The 23,717-nt window shown below is 37.5% G+C and overlaps 4 protein-coding genes across 19 annotated transcripts in view; 1 reads left to right on the plus strand and 3 right to left on the minus strand.

The window, feature by feature from the left end:
• Window positions 1-9,357, minus strand: part of LOC106946684 (RIMS-binding protein 2) — a 72,606-nt gene extending 63,249 nt beyond the window's left edge. For 3 of the 14 annotated variants that reach the window (XM_015031244.1, XM_015031319.1, XM_015031282.1), the window contains exons 1-2: window positions 8,989-9,346; window positions 5,677-5,823 (exon numbers count right to left, since the gene is read on the minus strand). In XM_015031244.1, the coding sequence (XP_014886730.1) occupies window positions 5,677-5,817 (141 nt within the window). In that variant the 5' untranslated portion in view covers window positions 5,818-5,823; window positions 8,989-9,346. Of the gene's footprint in view, window positions 1-5,676; window positions 5,824-6,938; window positions 7,108-8,988 lie in introns of those variants that run through there. The other 11 variants (XM_015031236.1, XM_015031253.1, XM_015031227.1 and 8 more) reach the window with 8 other exon arrangements.
• A 576-nt stretch (window positions 9,358-9,933) lies between these two features.
• noc4l (nucleolar complex associated 4 homolog) lies at window positions 9,934-15,789 on the minus strand. The gene is made up of 15 exons (XM_015031339.1): window positions 15,478-15,789; window positions 15,250-15,370; window positions 14,130-14,236; window positions 13,713-13,820; window positions 13,417-13,566; window positions 13,223-13,325; window positions 13,060-13,094; window positions 12,926-12,976; window positions 12,723-12,834; window positions 12,520-12,580; window positions 12,271-12,381; window positions 11,994-12,157; window positions 11,760-11,842; window positions 10,578-10,691; window positions 9,934-10,329 (listed from the first exon to the last, which is right to left on the minus strand). The coding sequence occupies exons 1-15, from the start codon at window positions 15,616-15,618 to the stop codon at window positions 10,210-10,212; spliced, it is 1,581 nt and encodes a 526-aa protein (XP_014886825.1). The 5' UTR covers window positions 15,619-15,789; the 3' UTR covers window positions 9,934-10,209.
• A 913-nt stretch (window positions 15,790-16,702) lies between these two features.
• On the minus strand, window positions 16,703-19,424 carry LOC106946748 (tRNA pseudouridine synthase A, mitochondrial-like). 2 transcript variants are annotated; one of them, XM_015031361.1, is made up of 6 exons: window positions 19,131-19,424; window positions 18,827-19,055; window positions 18,481-18,618; window positions 18,121-18,223; window positions 16,959-17,659; window positions 16,703-16,859 (listed from the first exon to the last, which is right to left on the minus strand). In XM_015031361.1, the coding sequence occupies exons 2-6, from the start codon at window positions 19,019-19,021 to the stop codon at window positions 16,827-16,829; spliced, it is 1,170 nt and encodes a 389-aa protein (XP_014886847.1). In that variant the 5' UTR covers window positions 19,022-19,055; window positions 19,131-19,424; the 3' UTR covers window positions 16,703-16,826. The 2 variants fall into 2 exon arrangements, with proteins under 2 accessions (XP_014886847.1, XP_014886839.1); XM_015031353.1 differs by having other exon boundaries at window positions 18,827-19,041; window positions 19,131-19,423.
• On the plus strand, window positions 19,340-22,279 carry LOC106946757 (uncharacterized). 2 transcript variants are annotated; one of them, XM_015031371.1, is made up of 3 exons: window positions 19,340-19,565; window positions 20,363-20,531; window positions 21,299-22,279. In XM_015031371.1, the coding sequence occupies exons 1-3, from the start codon at window positions 19,356-19,358 to the stop codon at window positions 21,811-21,813; spliced, it is 894 nt and encodes a 297-aa protein (XP_014886857.1). In that variant the 5' UTR covers window positions 19,340-19,355; the 3' UTR covers window positions 21,814-22,279. The 2 variants fall into 2 exon arrangements, 1 of the variants encoding a protein (XP_014886857.1); XR_001424819.1 differs by having other exon boundaries at window positions 19,459-19,546.
• The last annotated feature ends 1,438 nt before the right edge of the window (window positions 22,280-23,717 follow it).

Genomic DNA, 23,717 nt, shown 5'->3' on the forward strand with positions numbered 1-23,717 from the left:
GCACTAATCAAATGGATTTTAGCATCTGGCTGCCTGGACTATGAGGCAAACACATCATCTCTAATCAGTGGCAGCCACTACATCTAAGACAGGCATGATTCAGAGCAACGGCTGAGGGCCTGTGGATGGAGACGGCAGACACCGTGACAGAAACCACTCCTCTGTGTCAGGGAAGACACAGTTGTGCCATCCAGTTGAGGACACATCATCTGAGTAGAGAGCAAGCTGAATCCTTGACAGGAGTTACATCACAGAACACGACAATGACACAAATGTGGACTATGGGATCCTTAAACTGCATAAATTGCATTTGTTTCCACTGTAAGTTATGTAGAGGGGAGACAAACAAATAAAGTGAACAGTACTCTATGCAGGCATGCTTACATATATACGTGAAAACAAATGTTTTTATCCCCATAAAGTTTTTTTTTTTTTTCTTACAAATCTGTCCACAAGTTTGTTATGGAAACTAGAGCCTTTAATAAAAACCCCTTAATAAAAACATTAACTACTAATATTGAATATTTTGTAACTTCTCACAATGTGAAAAATTATCTGGCAACCATGTCAGTCCCTCTATGACTAATGTACACACCATCTGATTGGTTCTTCAGGTTGCTTAACACCCCGTGCAGAAAAAAAGCAGCTCATTTCAAATTGGTTCTTGAAAATGACAATAACTTCACGGAGCTTCAGTGGCCTCCAAAGTCAGCTGATGTAAATCCAAAACAGTACCTTTATCGATGGGGAAGAAGAGTAGATTTGCTAATAAGTCAGCAAAAACTGAGGAATGCTACCATGTGTTTACCATGGTACGACCTAAACCGCTGCCTGAGGATTTTAAAAAGGAATGTTGTAGCAGAAACTGAGTCACGGTGAACAGTCCAATAAGGAAATCGTTGCCTTCTTAAAAAAAAAAAAAAGTTTGAAGTTCCACAATAAAAAATTGCCATAGATAATGTAAACAAATACAAGGACTTCGGGAATGATGTTTGTTTGGACAGATGAGTCTAAGGCTAAATTATCTGGACATCATAACGGAGAACATGTTTGGCACAAATGAAGGTGGAAGTGTCATGGTTTCAGATGACTGGATACAGGATCTGGCCAGCTCAAAATTGTAAAATCCATCATGAACGTGAATCAGAGGGTGATTGAGGAAAATGTGACTTAAACCAAAGTCAGAGGGCGGTGAACGCCTGCAGAAATGACTTCATTAGAATGATTTGAGCTAAAGAAGGCAACACTATTTTTTAGTGTTCCCTAAGAAACGCTCTTCTTAGGGAACACTATTTCCCCAAGAAAAATATTTTTTGTAAAACAAGATTATTGTTGTTTGAGTGCAATTAAATCACTCTCTTCTCCAGAGATTAAAAACAAGGTTAGACTTCATTATTTGAACACTTCTTAAGAACGGACGTGTTGGAGCCTCATATGGAGGCTGCCCTGCATAAGCTCAATTTGGCACATTTTCCATGCTGCTGTGTGACATTGAATTCACCTTTACTTTAATGTCATATGGGACAGGGACATGCAGTTATGTTCCTTTATCATTGGATAGAAGCAGTCTTAAATTAACAGATAGCCACAGTGAACAGGAAGTTATGACTGGACTGAATGGGCCATGTTTTAGAAAAAGGGTAATTATATGTGTGAAAATAATTGTGAAAATTAAAGCGTAAATAGTTAATTTATCCAAATTATATAGGTAAAACATTCTAGAATTATACAAGCATCAGACTTTTTCTACTATGAAACTCTCATGACCTCAGCTTAGTATTGTTTGTTGATGTTTTATGCTGTTCTTCTTTGTAAAGTTCAATGCACCCAATGTGAAACTGTACAAGTTAGTTTTTTTATTTGTTTTTGTTTTTTTACCATCATGTCTTTTTGAGAGGACATTGTTCTTGTGTTTACCAACCCCTAAATGTCAAAGCTGAGCAGAAGATGCACAATCACCAGAAGAGATGCAGTGTGTGCACTGCACAAGGGAAAGTCAGCAACCAAAACAGCTGATGCAAGGACATGATTACTGCTTTACTTACTTCAGTGGCATTTCAGAGAGACCTCTGAGATGCACATCAGCGGTCAGGAGGCGTACAAGAACAAAGTCAGGCATCGAGCTGGGACTCACTACTTTTTTAGTCGAACTAGAAGCCTGCTCACATGAGAAACACAGCGAGCAGTGCAGAAAAACAGGAGCACCAACGATGGAGAGTCAGGGAATACATTATTTATTCAAAACAGACTGGAACTGTGGAGCCTGTGGTAAGAAAGCAATGGTACCTATTTGGGCTTTTTATTAAAGCACTGACTCCTAAAATGAAAAGTGATCCAATTTGATAAAACATAACACATTTTTTTATATTCAAAACTTTACATAATAAAACAGTTTTCCTGGAAGTTCTTGTAGAATATGTGAAATTTTAAAGGATTTTTAAGTTTAAAAAAAGCAAGATTGCGCAACGCTAACTTATTTTGAACTGTAATACCTCCCTCTGGTGTCTGAGTGTTGCAATTGCATGAGGACTGCTGAGTTGCCAACTTGGAATGTGCAACCCCAAATCTCTACTGGAGCTCCAAGCTCCAAACTAGGCTCTAGATATTAGAGATTATTTTTATTCTGTCAGTATATCCATGCATAGTTTTCTTTTGTTAAAATAATAAAAAAAATTAATATTTCTACTTCCCAAGCACACAGCAGTTGCATACCTAGTAAAAGCACATAAAAACTAGAAGACAAACAGAAATTTAGTAAGACAACTGTTGATATATCTCTTTAAATTGATAGCAATAACAAAGTTCCTACCTCAAAAGCAGTCTCCCTTTGTCCCAAAAGACTCATCCCATCTCTTATGCCATCAGGCGTCAAAGACAGACGCAACACCTCTGTGTGAGTGCTTCTGCATTCGGCTGGAGCTGGCTGGATGTGTCACTTAAATACAAATCCCCCAAAACTGTTACCTGGCTGGTGCTTTCACACAAAGTCTGATCTGTGAACGTATTAGCTGAGGCTTCATCGCTCAGCTGTGCTGTAAACCCTGACTTATTCCTCTATCTCCTGCTCCCACATGTGTACTCGCTGTTCAGCTGACCAAAAGCAGCATCACACATGGCTGCTTTCATTTAAACAGGATGTGTAAATCTGCTGAGCAGTGATGTTTGAATCATTACATCACACACAGCCGTTTCTCCCTCACTTTATGTAATTCTCGAACATGCAGTGGCCTGCAAAAGAATTCATGAACTGATTTTATGTGATAAAACAGCAAAAACTAGTGCGCAGTTGTGTTGTGGAAGAAAAAGAGCACATGGCTCTGATGATGATTTACAAAAATAAATCTGAAAAGTGTGTAACGGCTTTATGTGAACGTCACATTTTAAGTGTAGATTATATCGTATTTTCCGGACTATAGAGCACACCTCACTATAAGTCGCATCTACAAAATAAAAAAATAAAAAAACTGGAAACGTACATATATAAGCCGCACCCAACAATATATCACTTCACTATTATGCCCTACTTTGAGTTGTTCTATCATGTAACATCCCATTCACTGCAATGAAGTTTGTGGTTCTAAGGTGAAAAATGTTTTAGTTTTTTTATTAAAATCTCATAATATCTGTACTGTTTTGTAAGATGTGCAGAATATGCATGTTACCCATATTTAAACCTAAATTTAAGTCACAGTTTAAGTCAGGTTTAAGGTTTCTATCTACTCAACAGACAAATAAAAAGAAGCTACTGTACTAAACGTATGTAAAATCCAACATCCTTGTCATGATCCGTGGTTTTCTGTGTGTTTTTGAGTTTTTCAATGTGTTCCTGTTTCCCTGTGAGTCTCTGTCCTGTCCTCCCCGTTGATTGCTCCCCAGGTGTGTCTCATTCCCTTAATTACCCCGTGTGTATTTATACCCACCTGTTGTCTGTGTTCCTCGTCGGGTCCTTGTCAATTGTCAAACGTTTGCAGTCTGTGTCTGTCTGTCCGTCTTCCCAGTTGTACTGGTTAAGTCCTGTGTCGACGTCAGTTCCAGTTGATTTAGTCTTCATTGTCAGTTGCTACCGGTGCTTAGCTGCGTGCTAGTTGTTCCTGCCGTGCTGCCTGATTTGGACTATGTGAACTACATTCATCATTAAATTCATATTCATCATTAAATTCATCTTCACCATAACCTGGGTTCTCTGCGTCATCTCCTCACCACTTCAACCCCACCTTATGACAATCCTGATCTCATTTCTGCTTCTAGCTTTAGAGCATCATGTAAATACAGTCTCGGTGTTCACGTTCCAGAACATAGCCCGCAAATAAGCATCCCACTGCTTTCCTCACTTCCCCTAAATCCCTAAGAGGGCTAAAATTAAATCAGCGTGCTGGTTTTAGTGAGGTTACATCAGCAGAAAACTCTCTGTGTGTTCTGTCCATAGCTGCTCTCTGGCTAACACGAGGGCAGAGCGCAGGACAGAGGGCAGGGCTGAAAGGAAAAGACACCATGACTGCGTGAGCAAGGAGAGGAAGCAGAGCGAACGCTCTGTTCTACTCTGTTGCCTAGCAACACTTGCTTGCTGTTTGTTCCTATCTTTATGGTGGACGCATTACTTGCTGTAAATTGGTTTCCAGGCCTGACATGAGGCCCTGTGAGACAGGGGCTCTGGAACAGATGGAAACTGGATTGGGCAGAAATAGGCAATGACCCCTTTAAATATGCAGACTGCTGAAGGCAAAGTGTCATTTAACTACGTGAACAATCTGCTGCCTTTACACCACATCACAGCCTGACCTCCATTTAAAGACATGCTGTCCTCTTCTGGGCACATCTGCCTGTTGGTTTGTATTGGGATCATCCCTGTTTAAAAGACGGGTGGGGTAGCAGACGATGGCATTACATTACAGAGTTAAAAACCACAAAAAAAAAAAAAAAAAAATCAGATAAGAAAAAGTAACTGTGGCATCCTAACTTCACCTGTTAGGTCAGATTATAACGGATAATGAGCTGAGTTACCAGACGTTTGAAGATGATACATCACAATGTCACCAGATGGCAATAAACCTATTTAACTGCTGAGTAGCTGCAACAAACAAATCAAGTCATAGATGTGCCATAACTTTCTTCTGTTGAATAAAAACAATATTTTTGGACTAAAAGAGAAACAAGAAACGAGATTCAGTACACATAGCTTAAACTAAAAACTATGGAACAGACCCGGAATCTATGGATCTAGACCCAAGCCTTCAGTGACAGAAAAACAAGTTCCCACTCAACCTTCTACGACCTGAAGAGCATTTCCAGGACAAAAGCACTTTGAAATGTCTTGTTGCTGAAACTTGAAGACAAACTTGAAGCAGCATTCAGCTTTTATGCTTCACTAACCTGGAACAAACTTCCAGAAAACTGCAAAAATGCTGAGACACCGAATTCCTTTTAAAGCATGGCTAAATAAATAAATAAATAAATAAATAAATAAATCACACCACTCCAATCTATGCAATCTAATCTCTTTTGTTTTATTTGTTTATGTTTTCATAATGTAAAGCACTTTGAACGGCCTTGTTGTTGAAGTGTCAGTTGGCATTATATTGCTCCTACATTTATATTAATGTTCACCTTTTTGAGTTTTATCTTTCCTGGGGTAGCAGTGGAGGCTGTAAAGGCTTGCAGAGTGCAGCACATTGTTACCTTGCCCTTGATGTGGAGGAGGTGCTGGTGGTTCCTGTTTCTGGCCCCGATCATAGCAAGCTGTCTTTGGATCCACTGTAACTCCCTCTGAGATTCCCTCAGCAGATCTTCCATCTTAGTGCTGGTTGTTTGATCCCTCATTATCTCCTGGAAGACAATTCAAAAATATTACATTGTATATGCTCTGAATCCAAGAATAACACACACATGCTTTTGAAAGTTGAAAAAAGAAACATATATATTTATTTTAAGTCACATGTGTTTGTGTCAATTTTTGGTTCCAGGAAGAGAATATAGTCAGTTGCTATTACCGAACTGATCATACACTGACAATTATTCTGGAATAAATTTCCTTTTCGCTAAATGAACAGTTAAATATGATCAAATGTTGCATGTATATGGCCGTATTGTTAACATTTTTCTTGACTCATTCAAGTTTTTGAAAGCTTTAATAGAATTTTAACACTCTAAGTGCTGTCAATATTTATTAAACCGATTTAAAAGAACTATTTCTGCAAACATCATGTAGAATACATTCGCAATCGAATGCTTCAAATCGGTTTCAAAATTGTTCTTTTCACTTTGCATCACTTCAAAATCAACCAATATCATACAGTCAAATTCAGCTCTGATTAAAAAGGCAGTTCAACACATCTGTATCACATAAATAGGTCAATAGCGAGCTGTATTAGAACTTGATGACATGCTGTGGATTGCATTCAGCAGTTTGAGTGAGCAGTGTTGGGGCAGAGACAGATCTAAAACGTGGAAGACACCAGCCTTCAAGGGCTGCAGAAGTTTTTTGGAAAGTAAAAAGAAAAGAAGGGTGTACAAAGCTAATGAAAGCAACCGCTCCATTAATGACTTGATCAGAAAACATACACAGCTAAACGCAGAAGCACTGGGCCAGGCATACTTTCTATGGAAAGAAACAAAAAACAAGATAAGACAAAGTTAACAGCAATAAAAATGAATGCAACAACACTAATTTACATTTGTGCATAAATAGGAATAAGCAAATAAAAAGCCTGGACTGAGGAAAGTTGGACAATGTCTACAGGGACAAGAAGGTAGCAACAAAACCAGGCTATTTACAAGCTTTACCAAAAGGATGTTTATTTATATCTTTATTCATCAATTCGAGACTCAATGTCAAACATAGCTACAATAAGAAATAGCCGCAATAAAAATGCACCGCATACAAAACTTGCTAATTATTTAAGAGGGACTTGTGCAGCATCATCATCATCATCTTCCATTACCTTAGCCAACCATTCTTCTATAACTTAAAAATAAAACACGCTTAGATCCAAAAATCAGTCCCGAGAGTAAAGTCGTCCGTAGACTCAATCCTAAATCACACTTGTAGTTTAACATTATTCCCTCAAATTCTGAGTTTGTCAGAACGTATTTAGATGAACTGGGAGTGGAAGTGTGTGGAACTGTTCAGTGACGAAGAGAGAGCTTTATTGAGTTATGTAAGGGAGGATTACTCATCACAACGTGATGACAGGAGGAGCATCAACCTTAATCAGCAGGTGGTAAATCCCCATCTATGTTGACCTGAATGTACCTTTATGCAAACAAACACTCTCTCGCACTCATGAGTTCTGGGGTTACAGCAACTACACAGTAGAATAGTTTCACACGACAGTAAGGAAGCTAAAAATGTAACCCGAATTTAGGATTAAATTTAAAATCAAACTAAATTTAAAATTAAAATTGTACAATAAAATAATCTGTGGAGTTGGGCAACTCCACAGTTTTTTCCCCCCCATCACTAAAACTGATGAAATTGATAGTAAGATCATCAACAGAGCATAATTTAATGGAACCGTCAAACAATGAATCATTGGTAAACAAACTAAATTATTCAATTTCCTCTCTCTCTCTCTCTCTCTGAGCACTTTATTGTTTCCGCCACATGCTTGAACAGATTTTCTGTTCTGACTCACCTTGGACAGCTTTTATTTCCTTGCAGGGGATTTGGGAGGAGGAGGGCAAACACAAAAGCAAGGGAACATTAAGCTTATGGGTCCTACAGTGTCATGCAGTGAAGTCCAAATCTGTCAAGACCTCTGTTAGCTCAGTGATCAAAATAAATCAAAGTCAAATCAAATTTTATTTGTAAAGCACATTCCAGCAGCAAGGCATTTCATGGTGCTTTACATAGTTAAAAAAACAAAATAAAAACAGCATGTGACATTGAATAAATAGTAAGAAAGAGATTTTTGGGAAAAAAAAAAAGATGATGCCAGTGTTTCCATTACAAATGTATAAAAAATGAGAGGAGAAAGTTCCCATTATATCAAAATACAAACCTGTTATTTATTTATTTTTATTTAACATAAGGCTGAACTTTTCCAAATACTTGACATAGTGATTATACTAATCGCTATTTCATATGAGCCAGTCAATGCCCTCAAAACCTTTACGCTAAAAAAACGAAACAAACAAAAAGAAAAACAAGTACTTTGCTGAGATGTGATTGGGTCTCATTTTATTGGAACATACTGAGCCCAAAAAAGGGCGGGGCTTCTTTTCATATAACAGGGAATACTCTGGAAGGTAGGTTCAATGTATTTAGCCCATCATATTTCTTCAGAAAAAAATACATATTACTTTAGAGCAAAATCTTAAAAGGACAATGCTAAGATTGGCTCATGCTCTGGAGGCCTTTTTTATGCATTGTTTTGATTAAGCAAAGTGCAGTTTGGTTGACATAAAATACATTTTATGACCAACAACTTTGATTCCTATAGAGCTGAAAATATATCATACAAGAATTTTAAAAATCCAAAGAATTAATCATCTTTTAAAAGGACTTTTCCTATACAAATGTCACCCATATAGTTCCTGTCAATTAGCTGCAAATCATTTTATTCAGTCTTGACTCTTTACTCTTTTTTTCATTCTTGACATATCCAAGTGACGTGAGGCACATCCTATCAAAAATAAGTTATGTACTACTGAGAATCACATTGTCAGTGGGAAATCCCTCTCATTTCAGTTACTCTTTTCCCAGACAGTATAAAAATATGGCAAAAGTTGAAAAACTGTTTGTTGGAAACTGAAATGGTTTTGTTCAGTTTACAAGACAGTTTCTAGGATATATAGAAACAAAACAGCTCTGCCTCCTGAGTGATTTCTAAAATGCATAACTTGGAAGGTCATATGCTGAAAATAAAACATGTTTAATATTTGGTCAGGTAAAACAACTGGACTGTTCACAAGTGGAAAAGTGCAATACAATCAAACATCCTGACAGAGTATGACATTATTTCATTTCAGTCATTCATTAAAAATTCTTACCTATTCAAAATAGTCCTTAATTTCTCTTCTCTAGAAGATGATGTCATTTAGTGATTTCTCCTTGCCTTGGTCCTCAGCATTCTCCATCCTCCTTCTTAAATAAAGAAAAAGAAAAAATGCCTAAACAAATATTCACAAAAGATTTTGCCGCCTCCTTGATTGCAGTTGTGTTTCTGAGTGCATGGCTGTCTGTCGATGTATTTTGGTCTCACTACCTCTTCTGAAGAATAATTGAATTATGATTCAGGATTTTGCCTTACCGTGTCCTTTCATTCTGGACTGCCCACTGTGTGTCCAGATGGTCCACTTAACAAGAGAAAGAACACTGAAGAGGACTCACAATGACTAGTTGACAAAGCCAACCTCTCGCCTGAGCATGAAAGAAAAACCTCTACAAAGTACTGCATCCTTATGGTGTTCTAAATTAATGTAATTTCTTAGGTAAAATATCCTTACATATATCACAGGTAATATACCAACTAGTGTGTTTGTATTTTGTCTGCAACCAAATAAATTTGAATTTCTCTTCTTAGTTCGACTTGGGTCAAGTTGTCTTGCCCCTTTTTATTTTACTCTTAGTATTTTCTCTTAAACAAATTGATTAATGTTCCAATGTTTAATTTGTAAAACCTATCAGGTTTATTGATGATATCATCGGTTCTTTATGCTGACCCTTAAAATAAACTATCTAATATACCGGTACTTGTTTTAAACTAGGTGCAACCAGAGTGACTTTTGTGTTGGAAAGTTTGTACATTTTTTTCTGTTTCCATCCTCTGTGAATCTTCAAAGGTTACTCCATATCATCACCGATTTTATCTTAAAAATCGATTGGGCTGACGATAATATTTCATACGCCATCATCAATACAGTGCATCGACAGACTTCTCTGTCACGGATTTCACATCGTTGCTGTAAAAATGCATGGAAGAGGAGACTGTGATGTAGATGTACTGCACTTCAATATTTATTGAGCATAAAACAAACGGTGGGTGAGTAGAAAAGCACCAGTACAAGTCAGGTTGAAAGAAAAATACATTTCTGTTCCTCTAATCTTTTTTTTTTTTTTTTTTTAAAAAAACTATATTTATAATAGTTTTGTAAATTAAGTCTGTGTATTCTCCTGCATGGCTCCAGACCTCTTCAGACATTCATCCAAGATATATTACCAGCTTTAAGAAAGTGACAGCACACAGGGGAATGACATATTTTAATAATCCTTTAAGCCAGACAAAAGTGTCGTCCCAACACTTCTCCTCTTCCTTCCAGTAAATGTGCAGCTGTTTCAAACTCCAGTGGGAAACTCTTGCTTTCAGTCGGCTTCAGGTCTCGCTCCATCAACTGAAAACAAGAAAATTAGCCACATTCCTGATCGGGCTAGCTAGAGACATTTGTGGAACATGTGACAAATTAATTCTGATTCATACACAAAATGCATTCATTTATTTAATACTAACCAATTCTTGATCATTTTTGAAATGATCAAGAGTGGTGTATTCTTTCTCTAGCCTGGACTGAAAACCTGAAGCAAATCATGGAGCTGAAATGAAACGAATGCTCTGCTGTTGGACAAGAAAATCCTTCATTACCTCATAGGAGGTTATCTCCAGCACCTCACTGATGTCATCTTCTTGTTCAGTCATAGGTGTGTTGATCAACATTGCAGCTTTGGCCACATCTGGATGATAATGCTTCTGCAGTGTCTGTAAAATGGGAAACAAGAGACTGTCGAATGTCCCATGCCAAACCGTACAGGAATCTATCATGGTTGGACAATTTTTCAGTAGCATTAAATAATAAAGACTGCATGATGACACAGTTTCTACCACTGTTGTCTTTTCTAGGCCTAAATCCAGGGACGTTTCCATGAACCCATAAGGGTAAAAAGATATGGAGAAGGGATAGCTGGTTGCTATACATAATGTAGCTCATATTTCCCCCAAAATTTAAAAGATTACTTTTCAAAACTTACCAGATTATCTGGAATATACTTTGTACTCCCTGAAATTTTCAAGGAATTTTCACTGGATAGATTCTTATAACCTATTTTCCTGAGACTTGTTACATAATTTCCTGGAATGAGGAAGTTGTGTTTCAGAACTTTCGTGCAACTTACCGTCCTGAAAATGGCTACTTTTCCAGATCTGTGTTTTACCATGTAGTACTACCATTTCTTTCTAGAATTTTTTAGAACTAAAAAGGAAATTTATGACACGCCAGTCAATCATCCATGTAAAAAACAAGCTATTTTAGTTTTTTTTCTGTCAAAGCAACTCCAGCGTTACATCCTAAAGTTTAAAGGCTGTTTTTTAACAGACACAGAGGCACATCATTACACCAGCTAACACGTCCATTTGCAACTGTTGCACCCTTCTTCTACAGCATTTACAGCTTGTGTACGTGTCACCAGTCTTATTTTTGAGTGTTGTTTTAAATGATAGTCTGTTTTTTAACACAGTTTTAAATACCATTCATTGTATTTAAGTACGGTACTTCTAAGTTGTGATGCAAAAGAATTAATAACACCAGCTGATGATTTAAAGTCCTGACAGTGTTTATAAACTGAGTTTTTAACACTATGAAAAGTGAAAAAAATTAAATAAAACTACATGACTGATGACACTGAAAAACAACAGGATGAGAAAGTCAGTTTGAACAATTACACTGCTTGTTCTTTCCTTTAGCATGAAAATTATTTTTTAACTTTTTTCTTCTGAGCTGATTGCTTAAAGTTGCCAAACCTCTGGCCCCAGTTTGGTGCGAAAACTTACCTTAATTTCCCACAAGCTGCTTTCTAAGGCATGACAAAGAGCTGGATCCACTTCCTCCATCACATACGGATCTTCAAGAAGCTCTGTCAACGTGAACAGGAACGACTACAATTAATAATTGAACCTTTGTTGTGTTTAAGAAGCACAAACAAAATTCTTATACATCGCTTTTAACAGTAATAATTTAACGTTAAGAGCAGACCCAAGCAGCCATAAAGACTAAATGTGACTCACCATCTTCTGAGCTGGGCTTGTGAATCAGAACTCTGCAGGATGGATGGCGCCGGATCAGGTTGTAGATGAAAGGCAGCACTATGAGAAGAGCTGTGGGCGGAGCTGTAAGGGCCAGACGAGCCAGGCGTTTGGCGAACGCAGCCACCAGGTAGACTGGCAAGTGACTGGAGACGAGCACAGACATTGCATACACTTAATAAAGTGTGAACTTTACATGTCGTGTTTTGTATGGGCCGAAACACACAAATGAAAAGCAGCAAAGATGGAATGGTGTTACCTGGAGCTGAGGAAAAGATTAGCCAGGTGAAAGAAGCGTGCCCTGTACTTCACATGGAAAACAGACGGCTCGAGAAGATTATACAACTTTTTGTAGAAATCAGGATAATCTCTGTAAGCAAAACGAGAAAACCAAATGAAAGAGTTTACATTTTAATGTGTCATTTAAAGATGAACTCAATTCGCTTTTCATTGCCATTTCTGCTACTACTCAGTGAAAGAAACTTATTTGTTTTTATACGATACTCACAGATTGTGTTGATGGATGAGGACAAATAAGCCATTTAGGGCCAGCAGACTGATCGCCCCACCTATTAGAACAGAACCACAATAGGTTTATGTTTTTCACAAACACAGTATATTCACTTACTCCATTTCAGTTTTAGTTTGTTAAACAAACCAAAAACAAGAGCCTGCCGCAGAACATCTACCATTGCTCTGTTATAAACTTACCAACATCATAGGCAGCTGTCAAAAAGTCAATCATCAGAGTGGGTTTGCTCATGTGAGGCAAGATGGAGTCATGAAGGACCACTAAAATCTTTTTATACATGCTGTTGGGCAGCTATATACAGAAAGAGAGATTTCAAAACACAGTGAGATGAAGGAAGTAATCAATGAGGTCAAAATGTTAAATGTGTACTCTAAAGATTTACCTTATACTTAAGAAAGCCCAACCACATTCTCTCAAAGGCACGTTTGTGATCCTGAAGGGGAAACAGAGAATCACTCTGCTAAGTCGGTACACATTTAGGACAAGAGGAGGCAAGAGTTTAAATATTTCACTTACATGCAGCTTTGCAGCCTTCCAATCCTCATGCTTGGCTGGAAAAATAATTTCAGGTTAGCGATATTCAAAAGAATCTCAAAGAGCATTTTTCTTCTTCTAAGTAGTGACTGGTTAGTAAAAACAATTCAAACAGACCAGCTGTTCGCTGCCAACTCTAACTTACTTTCCTGTTTGACCATAAAGTTGGTAAGCTCGGTCTCCTGGCTCGGCATGTTGATGTTCAACATGAGAGTGAACACGTTGGACTGATATACGGGCAAGACAGCCTAAGAAGAAGAAGAAAATTCAAATAAGATAAATCACAGTAAAGAAAATGTCAGTAATAAAAGATGCAACTTGAAGTTGACTGTTTCCCACCCCTTTGCTTTTGTTCATGACTGTGGCCACGTTGTCACGGATGAAGCTCATCACATAGTAACGTATGTCGTCCATCTCAAGGAACTCCTGGAACCTGGAGATCAGCAGGGAGTTGTCCAAGCTCTGAGACAGAATGTTGTGCACCACGGCCTGTCAGCAAAAGAAACCCAAAATGTCAAACGTGTCCTACACTCACAAGGATTTTCAACTTTTTATAATAGGATGGGAATTCATTGACATATGCAAAGGAAGGTGTGACATATTAATTAGGAATAACAGTACTGAAAAACTCTTACTTGGATCAGTTCTCTTGGGAAGCTGAAGTATTCACTCCAGTCCAGGTCTTCCAGAGGATGCAGTCCTTGTTCAGCAGCAAATTTCATCAGGCAGCACAGCGCACTCTCCTATATTCAGATATAATACATTGCTGCTTAAATTGCTGTGAAAAAGAACTTTCTGCCTTACAGATTTAATCAGTTTTTTTCTTTTTTGCTCATTCTGTCACATTTTAATATTTACTTTACTCAAAAACAAAATTATGACAGCCAAAAATAACTAAAGTAAGTCATATTCTGTGGTAAGCAGAAGGTGTGTGTTATGTTACATCTGGTGTAAATCTAACATGTCAACCAAAGACCATCATCAATGCTAACAGGAGTTCTGCTTTTAGAAAATAAATAAATCAAATTTGCTAAACCCCAAAGTTATCTCACCTTAACTTCATGCGTTTCATGGTGGAGATGCTCGAGCAGTATCTCCACACAGTTGTTGTAACGATGACGCATAAAAATCTTGTACTTCTCATCTGGGCTGTGCTCACCTGAAGTAGAATACGATAAAAAAGAAATTACACAACTTGAAGGCCCAATAACCTGAAGCTCGCCGTTTAGAACGGGGTGATAAATGAGACAGAGCTACACCCCACAGCTCATTTGTGAAGACTAAGCCCAAATGGAGATGCAAAAGCCAATCAAATCTAAAAATTTGTTTTGTCACATTTGACTAATCGTATCTAATCAACAAACACATAAGAGTTCACTCTTTGCATTTCCTTCTTATTGTTATATACATTTTTGCTTTATTCTAAACTTTATATCTTAAAAATGTGACTAATCACATTCGTTCATAAAAAATAAACTGCACTACTGCAGTTCTGTATTAAATAAAATACAACAACCTTTGACTATTATCTACCAAGTCAAATCATCTCTTCCAAGCAGAAAGCACCTCAACAAAACCTCTAACAAGTCCTATTAAATATTTAAAATATATATTTTCTTTATGGCTTTGTCTTTCTCTGGGATACAGTGGCCCATCTTACTCAGTCTTCAACATAATAAATCTCAGAGAACAAGGCATTCAAGTATGACCAATCCCTATAACAGGAGCAATAGTCAGAAAGTTCGAAACTACTGGAACATTGACAAACAATGCAAAAGCCTTTTGTATCCCATCATCACAAAGCATTTCTTAAGCACCAGTTTGACTTTATTGGAATAGTTTGCAGGTCAGTTGAGAATGAACTTTTCAGCTATAAACACTCTAGGTGCATCTGGAACACAAAAACATGATGACGTAGCAGATAAACTCCAGTATGGTGGAGAATCTGTGATGCTATGGGCCTGATCCATTCAGGGGAAAAAAAAAAAAAAAAAAAAAAAAAAAACAGACCGTTTCCCAAATGGTCTTCAGAAGGTTTCAGAAACTCAATCCACAGGCTTCCAGAAGATCGTGATAATGTCATAACATTACAACGATTTATTTCATATCTTAGAGGTAACAGCTTCTACCATCTCAACTGTTTAATTGAAAACTTTAGATCATATCACTTACCCTTTATCGCCTCATCCTCACCAGGGAGCTTTCCAATAAATAGATCCTTTCTCTTCAAAAGTGTACAGAACAGCTTGCAGCAGGCATCAACAGCGCAGATAACGTCTTTCTCTTTTTCTGACTATGTACATTTAGGAAGCAAACGTGGACAAGCATGCAGGCATTAGCTCAACGAAACGTGTATGCGGTAGATGTCAATGTTTGTTGGGTGTTTCAATATTTTCTCACCTGAAGAAACTCGAGAACGTCAAAAACATCGTTGGCATGTTTTCTACTTTTAAGTACACGCTCAACTATACCTTCAAAGTCGATTTTGATCTTTTTTGCATTTGCTTTAGAACTCACGTTGCGCTTTTTGGCCGGCGCCATGTTTGTTGACTGTGTGGTGCGTTCGCGTATCCACCGGAGAATAGGACAAAGGGCTTACACAAAAACAGACGTGTATCACAGTTTGTGTCGCGAGGACTCGTCGTGACCTCAATCTAAATCGGGAAATATTGAATGCGAGGGAAAACCCTCATGATTTCCGGATATTATTAAATCATATGTTAGCTACATTTGCTGCAAGAAAACCTGGAAGTTGCCCAAATGTGCAACGCTCGCATACCTATTGTGCATTTTGGTGTGCAAGTGACTTAATTTGTCTATATGTGGCTCGTCAAATAAACAGCAAAATAGGTCAATCTGCACAACATAATTCCAGACCAAACTGCTCATCTAAATTAGACCGAGCTTGACAACTAATTCTGAAAAACTAAATTGCATGGTGTGTCACGGGAATGAAATTATTTACTAATGCTTTTATGGTTTTAATAAATATGTCCAAACTTTAAGAGTTATTATTGAACATTTTAAATTATTCTGGAAAGTATTAGTTATATAAAAAATGTTAAATGTCTACTTTTGATGCATTACAATTTGGTTTTTGATAATTATTGTAAATAATTGTAGGTGACCATTTTAACAACAAATTTACTACATAAACATAATCAGGAAATCTAGTAACTTACTGTGCTGAATTAAAACGTGTCAACTGACTACCAGTAGATGGTGCTCTCTAAAAAAATAAAAATAAATAAAGATTAGAGAGTATCTGCTTCATCAATTTTAGTTCCATACAAAAAAAAAAAAAGATATCTTAGGGATATGATTGACTCAAAGGACTAAATTACTTTATTTTTTACTGTTGATAAAAAATACAAGACACACAGTCAGAAATGTTGGAAATAAATCAGAACCAAAAAATAAAAGGTTTTTGATTTAGGGTAAAATTCACAAATTGAATCTAATCAGAATTAAGATTTTTAGAATGAGAATGGTACTCATTCTGTGTTTACCCAGAACAACTGATGTCTTAGACATTAATTGTTTGGGTAAACACAGAATGAGTACCGTTAATTAAGCATATATATTAATTTAAATGAAATGACCACCAAGAATTAAAAAGATGACATTAGATAATTGATAATTATTTTATTATGCCAGTTGTTAAACATAATTGTTCTTAATATTTAAAACAAAAAATCAGAGATAATACCAAAAATAAAAAATAAAAAAGGCGTCTCTCCACAGACGGTCTAATCGGAGCCGTTCCCTTCATCTGCATTCTCCTGTAGCGAAAAATGGGACAAACAATTAGCTACAATATAACAATGTATTTTTCCCCCCCAATGCAATACATTTAATTATCAAATTAATAACTGATGCACCTGTTTTTGGTCCTTATTGTCTTGTGTTCCAGTAACTGTTGCTTCAAAGTCATGGCTGGGAAGTGTGGCCATCCAGCTGAGCATGGAGCCCTCCTCACATTCCGTCTTGACAATGGTAGGATATATGTGAGCCTCTTTGAAGGCCTTGATCGCCTCCTCCTCGCGATCCCACTCTAGCCGCTCATGCAGACCGTCCCCTCCGAAGCGCTTGTTGTACCGATCAAAGTGAACCCTCTCGAGTACCAGCCCGAGTCCCGGAGCTTTTGGGACGTCCACCTTCTCCTGACCCCAGCTTCGCTCCATCACCTCCTCCTTGGCGAAGCCTCTGATCACTGCGATCACCAGGCCGATCATCTTGCGAATCTGGTGCAGCATAAAGCTCTGGCCTCGCACGGTGATCACAGCAAACTCGTAGCTGTTGCGGACAAAAGGCTCTCCGCAGGACATCTCTGTGATGTAGCGGCGGGCGCTGGGGTCACTTGGAGCCTTCTGGGAGGTGAAGTTGTGGAAGTTATGGGTGCCTTTGTAGAGGGCAAAAAGTTGGTTCACCTTCTGAAGAGTCTCTGCTGCTAGACGAAATGCCGCTATGTTCTCGGTGTCATAGTCTTTAGGAGAAAAGGCTACAGTTGGGAGCATGTAGGCGTACGTACGGGCATCACAGTTATTTTTGGAATTAAATCCCTGGGTCACTCGCTTGAGCCCTGTTGCAGCAAAAAATGAATAAATACATCAGAAGCACATCCATGGATTCCAATCAAATGTATTAGAGGTGAATCAAGTTTTTCTAAACATTTGACCTGTCAATGCATATTTTAGCACGTTAATGACTATAAATAACAGTATTTGCATTTTCATTTTTCATTTTACAGCATATAATTGTAGTGATTAGCATAGCACTTTGCATGACAGCCCTCATTTGAGCAATGCATAAGGTTAAAGGTTGGGTTGACAGGCTCATAATCCGTTTAGTGATGCAGATACAGAAGAGTGGTGGAAAAAAATGCATGATCTGAATCTTCAGTAACAACTACAGTTACAACTTGGATAAGGACCAATGTGACCTGTTAGTTCTTGGGCATCAGCCAGGAAAAATAAACTGAAAGTCAGTCTTGTTCACCAGCTAATTTTCCAGTCCCTCTTATTTCTAATACAACAGTCTTACCAAGCACCCTGATCTGTGGTGGTAAATTCTCATTGATTTTTTCTATTATGTCCTCAATCAAACGGAGCTTCAGTGAAACCACTTGACCAGCAGCAGAAACACCCTGAAGAAAGATAAAAATGTAACAATGTATCTGTTACAAAAAAAAAAACTTGACTAAATTTACAACATCCTACAAAATAAAAAAATAAAAAAAATAGCGTAGCTATCATCAATTAGGAGCAAAACAACACATTTCTTTCGTACCTAAGTTTTTTTTTAGCAACAATATGGCAAATGAAGACAAATAACTTTTTTTTTTTGTAAATTTTTTTCCCCCATCAGTCTTGCAGTGCATATTTGAGGTGCATGAACACGTACCTTGTCTGTTCTGGCACATCTTTGGAAGGACATCTTCCTCATGTCATCACCGTGGTTTCCAGGAATGCAACCAGATTTAACTAGAGCAGTGACCAGATCATCTTCAATCGTTCTAAACTGGGAGTTTCCAGGATTTCTCTAAAAGAAAAAAAGCAGGTGGACAGATGGCATAATTAATAAAAGTTATCCATTAAAATACATTACAAAAAAGTTAAGAATAATAAACAAGTGCCAAGTAGTGAGGTTTATTATTATTATCAGATATTTTTAAGTGTGGTTGGACTCATCCACTTCTTATGAAGTTCACGGTTTTTGCAATATTGCTACATGTAGTAAAGGAAAATACCTGCATGCCATAGTATCCCTTTCCAGAATATGCCAAAAGAAGGACCACTTTCTTCTTTGGGAACCTCTTGTCATCTTCATTGTGCTCCCCTTCTGCTTTTATTCTCTTCGTGGCGCTCTCAGCTGAGTCCTCATTCACCTCATTTGGCCTTTTTAACAGCTTGGCTGTCTCTTGATCTCTGGCTTCTTCACTCATTGTGCACAATAACTTTAAACCTGTAAATATAGCACTGTACATTTGTGAAACCAGGAAACGAGATCACACCAGAAATAATAAATATGTAGATTTTGTTTTCTTGACCTACCGTTTGTCTCTAACAACTGTCTGTAGTTAACTAAGGCACTTAACAGTGGTCTTGTTTTAAACATGTCAAGCTAAAAAAACTCATCAGAGGTTCCTGCAGCAGCGTCGGCATGCAACCTGCTCCATCAGCTGAGAAAAAATATCGCGAGATACGTTCATTAAACAGCCGGTAATTGTAACTCTTCGTAAACTTCGACGAACAGAGTAAGCGTGCCAAAAAACTTAAATGTCCCGTATAAAATGCTGTATGCAACAATCAGAGATGTTCTTCTCAGTCACACATGGTGCTGCTAACTTTGACCTCAAAAATATCGCGAGATTCCGTGTTTTCCACGGTAAGCGGAAACACGTGATCTCCAAAGAAGGCGGAAATAGGTTGGCTCTACCTCCGCATGCAGAATTGAGCTCCACGACAAGGTTAGTTTTATTTCAACATGTGAGTTCCTGTTTGTATCTTAAGATTGCATGGAGAGAAACCTACTGGGTGCATTGTGTTGCAAGGTTTTCCCTCAGATTAATATCACCTTTGCTGTTTATTGAAATTAAAAGTAGTGTTAGCAATTTAAGCATAAAAGTTTATTTTAATCTTTTTTGTTTGAATTAAGCAATTGCATGCATCAGATGGACCGTCAACTAGATTAAATATTTCCTTCCTTTGTACGCAAAATTGAAAGCCACTTAAATTACCTACCTTTTATATTTGCTTTGTTCTCAGCCATTGATATTTATCTAGGACTGTAAGAATGCCATTTTGTCTTCATATACATTATATAGTTTTTCTGAAGCTGTTCTGCATCTCATTCAGTGACATGTTAAGAGCTGTTAATGAATGGAGTGAACCTTCTCCTGGGCTTTTCCACTTTGACTTAATATGTGTTAAATAAATGATAAAATTCTGTGATTTTGAACATTTGATGTACGTCTGGAGAGCATAACATCAAAATAATGTGGATTTATCGCAGCTGATTTTACCATTGCAACATTTAGTAAAATGATCACAATTGCACTACCTTCTATGATTGCAACCCTGATTTGAGGTTAAATTTAAATACCTTTTGGATGTGGTAAGGACTATCCTTGCTATTTTTGTCCTAACATACAAAACCATAGACTTGAAAGAGGATGTACTTTCTTGTTAAAATGATTGTATATTAGCTTAGTCCAAAATGAGATTGAATGAAACTGTAAAAGTAGTTAAAATCTTTAACTGCTGTTTCCCTGCACTACTTTCAGATGCACGTCTCAATCTTTGATCTCAACTCAAAGATTCCATTGGAAGAATGCAACACATGCTGTAATAAACTGTTCCACTGCCCCATTTGTCCCAACTTTGACCCCACAGTGAAGGAAAGGATTGAGAAACACATGAACCACCACATTAGTCATGGTTTGCCTTACAAAGGTACGTTGGTGTGTGCCTGAATGTAAAGTGCTTTGTAAATGAATTCATGGGCCAGTTAACATTTTGTCATGTCACAACTTTAGTGTATTGTCCAAGTAATAAACTTGTAATGTGATCCTATCTTGTCTCCAATGGTTACCTGCCTGGATAGTGTGTCTACCTTCAACTCTGGTGAAGATATAGATAATGCTGTTCCTGTCTTTATGCTCTTATTTTACATCTGGGCATCATTTGATAGTTATTTTGTTTGCCTTTTGGATATTGTTGTGTTATGAATCACTTGTCAAATAAATAGCTGTGACTACTTAATAGCAACACACACAAAGCACACTCCTGTTATTCACCCTAAAAGGTTTGATATTTTCCATACATTTATATTTATGGAAAATCCATACATTTATATTTATGGTGATTGTTTTTATCCAGACTGAGTAGGATTGGCGGATTCCCAGGCGCTTTGTGCAGAGGTTGCCAATGTTATCCAGGGTAAATCTGCAGACTTCCTAACTTCATGCAGCCTTCAGATTAACTCAAAAACATTGTGTAGATAGCTTCATGGGATTGGTTGCCATGCCCATGAAGCTGCACACTACCCTTGGATTACCAACTGCAAAGCAAAGGCCAAGGTGTAAAGCATGCAAACACTACACTCAAGAGCAGTTGATGTCAGTAAAATGAATTTGTGTGAATCAGTAAGTCACCCAATACTTTAGCAATATTGTGTATTTATATTATTTCTTATGCATTTTTGTTTTTTTCTTCTGCAGACAAAATTTTACTCCGATGCAGCCTTCATTGTAGGCCACAGGGACATTTCCACTGCCCCATCTGTTCTAGAACAGTCATGCGCCGTTTGGATATGAAGAGGCATTTACTGCTATGTGAGGGATTTATGGAAAAAGATCCAAGCCCAGAGCCATGTCTGCCACCCACCTCACTCCCTAATGACCATCTTATTAAGCTACTTTCTTCGCCGTCTGTGAAATCTCTCCTGCAAGTCATCCCCCCGTCTAAGAAGCCGCTCCTGCAAGGTGCGCCATCTTCTGTGGAGCCTCTCCTGCCTGATGCTGCACCCACTGTGAAGCCTTTTCTGCCAGACACGGCTCCTGGTCCCGTTTCTGATCCGCAATCCTCTACATCTTCGAACGAACATTCCTATTCTCAAGCCTCTGGGCCTGATGTAACCACGGCTTATGGAAATGCAGTGAAATGCCCTCACTGTAATAATAATATTTACTTGCTTATGTTCAACAAACCTCCCACTTTTAACATAAGTAACTGAAAGTTGCTTGATGAAAGTTCATTAAATAGTGCCGTAAAAATCAAAGGAGAGATTGTATGCCATGGGTTGGTCTGGAATTGGGCTTTATTCTGAGAGAAAACAGATTTATCTCTGAATGAATGATAAGCAGATGACCAGTGGTCATCCACTGAGAGGCAGGGTCTTTAGGTCAGGGTAGTCTTTACCCAACATACATTAATCATTGGAATTGTTAGTTTGTCTTATTTTGTTTGGTTCTTGTACATAAAAGGTAAAACACTGAAATTTTTTTTTACATATTTCTTAAATTGTTTTCAAGTTCAGCTGCAACCTGGACTATGTGTACAAATAAGATCTAAAAACACCACTATCAATGTTTCCACATGTCTTAAATAAAACCAAAAAGCTTAGAATAGTTAAGAATCCAATAATCTGTTATTGTGGGAATGATTGAAATGAATCATTAGTACATTGTATTTAAAACAAACAAAAAAATCTTGTACAGATGTTTTTCAGTAACATGTTGACAGATGAGGGTCAGTTGTTCTTATCTCCTAAAAGTCAGATTTATTAGGATCTTTTTGTATTTTTATGTTTTTAAGTTTTATCTTATAAGATTAAATATAATTTGTTTATTGAACTTGTTTGAAACATGCTTCTTATTTCATAAAAAAAACAAGGATTTCTGAATTTTATCAGCAGTCTTTCTCTTTTAACTATTTATGGCAGATTAATAAAATAGCAATATAAATGAAAATAAAATCCTTACTTTCACCAGATAGTTTTTCAATGTTTGTCTGTGAAGGTCAGAAAAAAACTGAAGCTGTATTATTGCGTTTGACCACTTGAGGGCAGTAATATCGCATTAGTTTGAAATTCCTTCAACGTCATTCAAGGATGTAATTTATTTTTCATTCATATCCAATTGTCCTTGAAAAAGTCATACAATTTTTTTTAGTAAAAAAAAAATGTTACACCAAAAAATTATTCAGCTTAGAGAACACGAAAGACAAATAAAATACCAAACAGCACATGCATCTATAAGTCCGTTCGTACGTCGATCCGTAAGTCTGTCTGTATCTAAATTTCAAAGAAGCATGTTATGTTGTTTGTGTTATGGTATCCACTAATTTTATTGTGCTGTGACTCATGTCACTGTGGCATTTTGATAACTATTTGAGTCATATTTTGCTACCAAGAAAAATAAGCACTTCCCTTCCTGGGAAGTCTCTCTCAAGGACACCTTAACAAAAGTCCAAGTATTTTATGTAAACTAGCTCAATGTGGGATCCTGTCAGATAAATCACATTTTTCCTACTACCTTATAAGGTGCCAGAGTTGTCAGCTGGAATCACAAACATGTTGGGGTGAAAACAGGATGTGATGTGGAACATCTAGTGGGAACCACTTAATGTGACATTGAGAATTCACCTGTTTAGCAATACATTTTTCACATTCTGTCATGCAACTATCACAGGATTGCTAAGTATCATGTCTTGCATATCTTGCCAATATAATCTACTTAGCCTTATAAACCCAAAGTTAAAGTTTGGAAGAAAATGAATGCCTACAAGGCAGAGAATGGAAATATGTAACTGACATTCTTGTGGTTCTTGTGGTGCAACCAAGGTGGAGCCAGTCTGATAACCTGAAAAATCACACTGTTGGGTGCATCAAAAATTACCAAGAAGTAATTTCACGTGTGAACAGGAATTTTGGAAGAATTTCATTGTGACACTAGTAATAGTCTAATTACACCCACACACGGCATGGAGGTGTGGCGGTTCTTGAATGACTGATATCTGGTTGAGCTCCTTTTCTGCCATCTCATCCCCAACTACTGAGCAGTCTCTGAAAATGTCAATACTTCAGATTTCTCTGATGGGTGTTGCAAAAGGTAGCACCCAGATGCTCTAGCTTAGGGT

The sequence above is a fragment of the Poecilia latipinna genome, unplaced genomic scaffold (assembly GCF_001443285.1).
Source record: "Poecilia latipinna isolate Pla-1442-1.1 unplaced genomic scaffold, P_latipinna-1.0 Scaffold13, whole genome shotgun sequence".
NCBI classification, from domain to species: domain Eukaryota; kingdom Metazoa; phylum Chordata; class Actinopteri; order Cyprinodontiformes; family Poeciliidae; genus Poecilia; species Poecilia latipinna.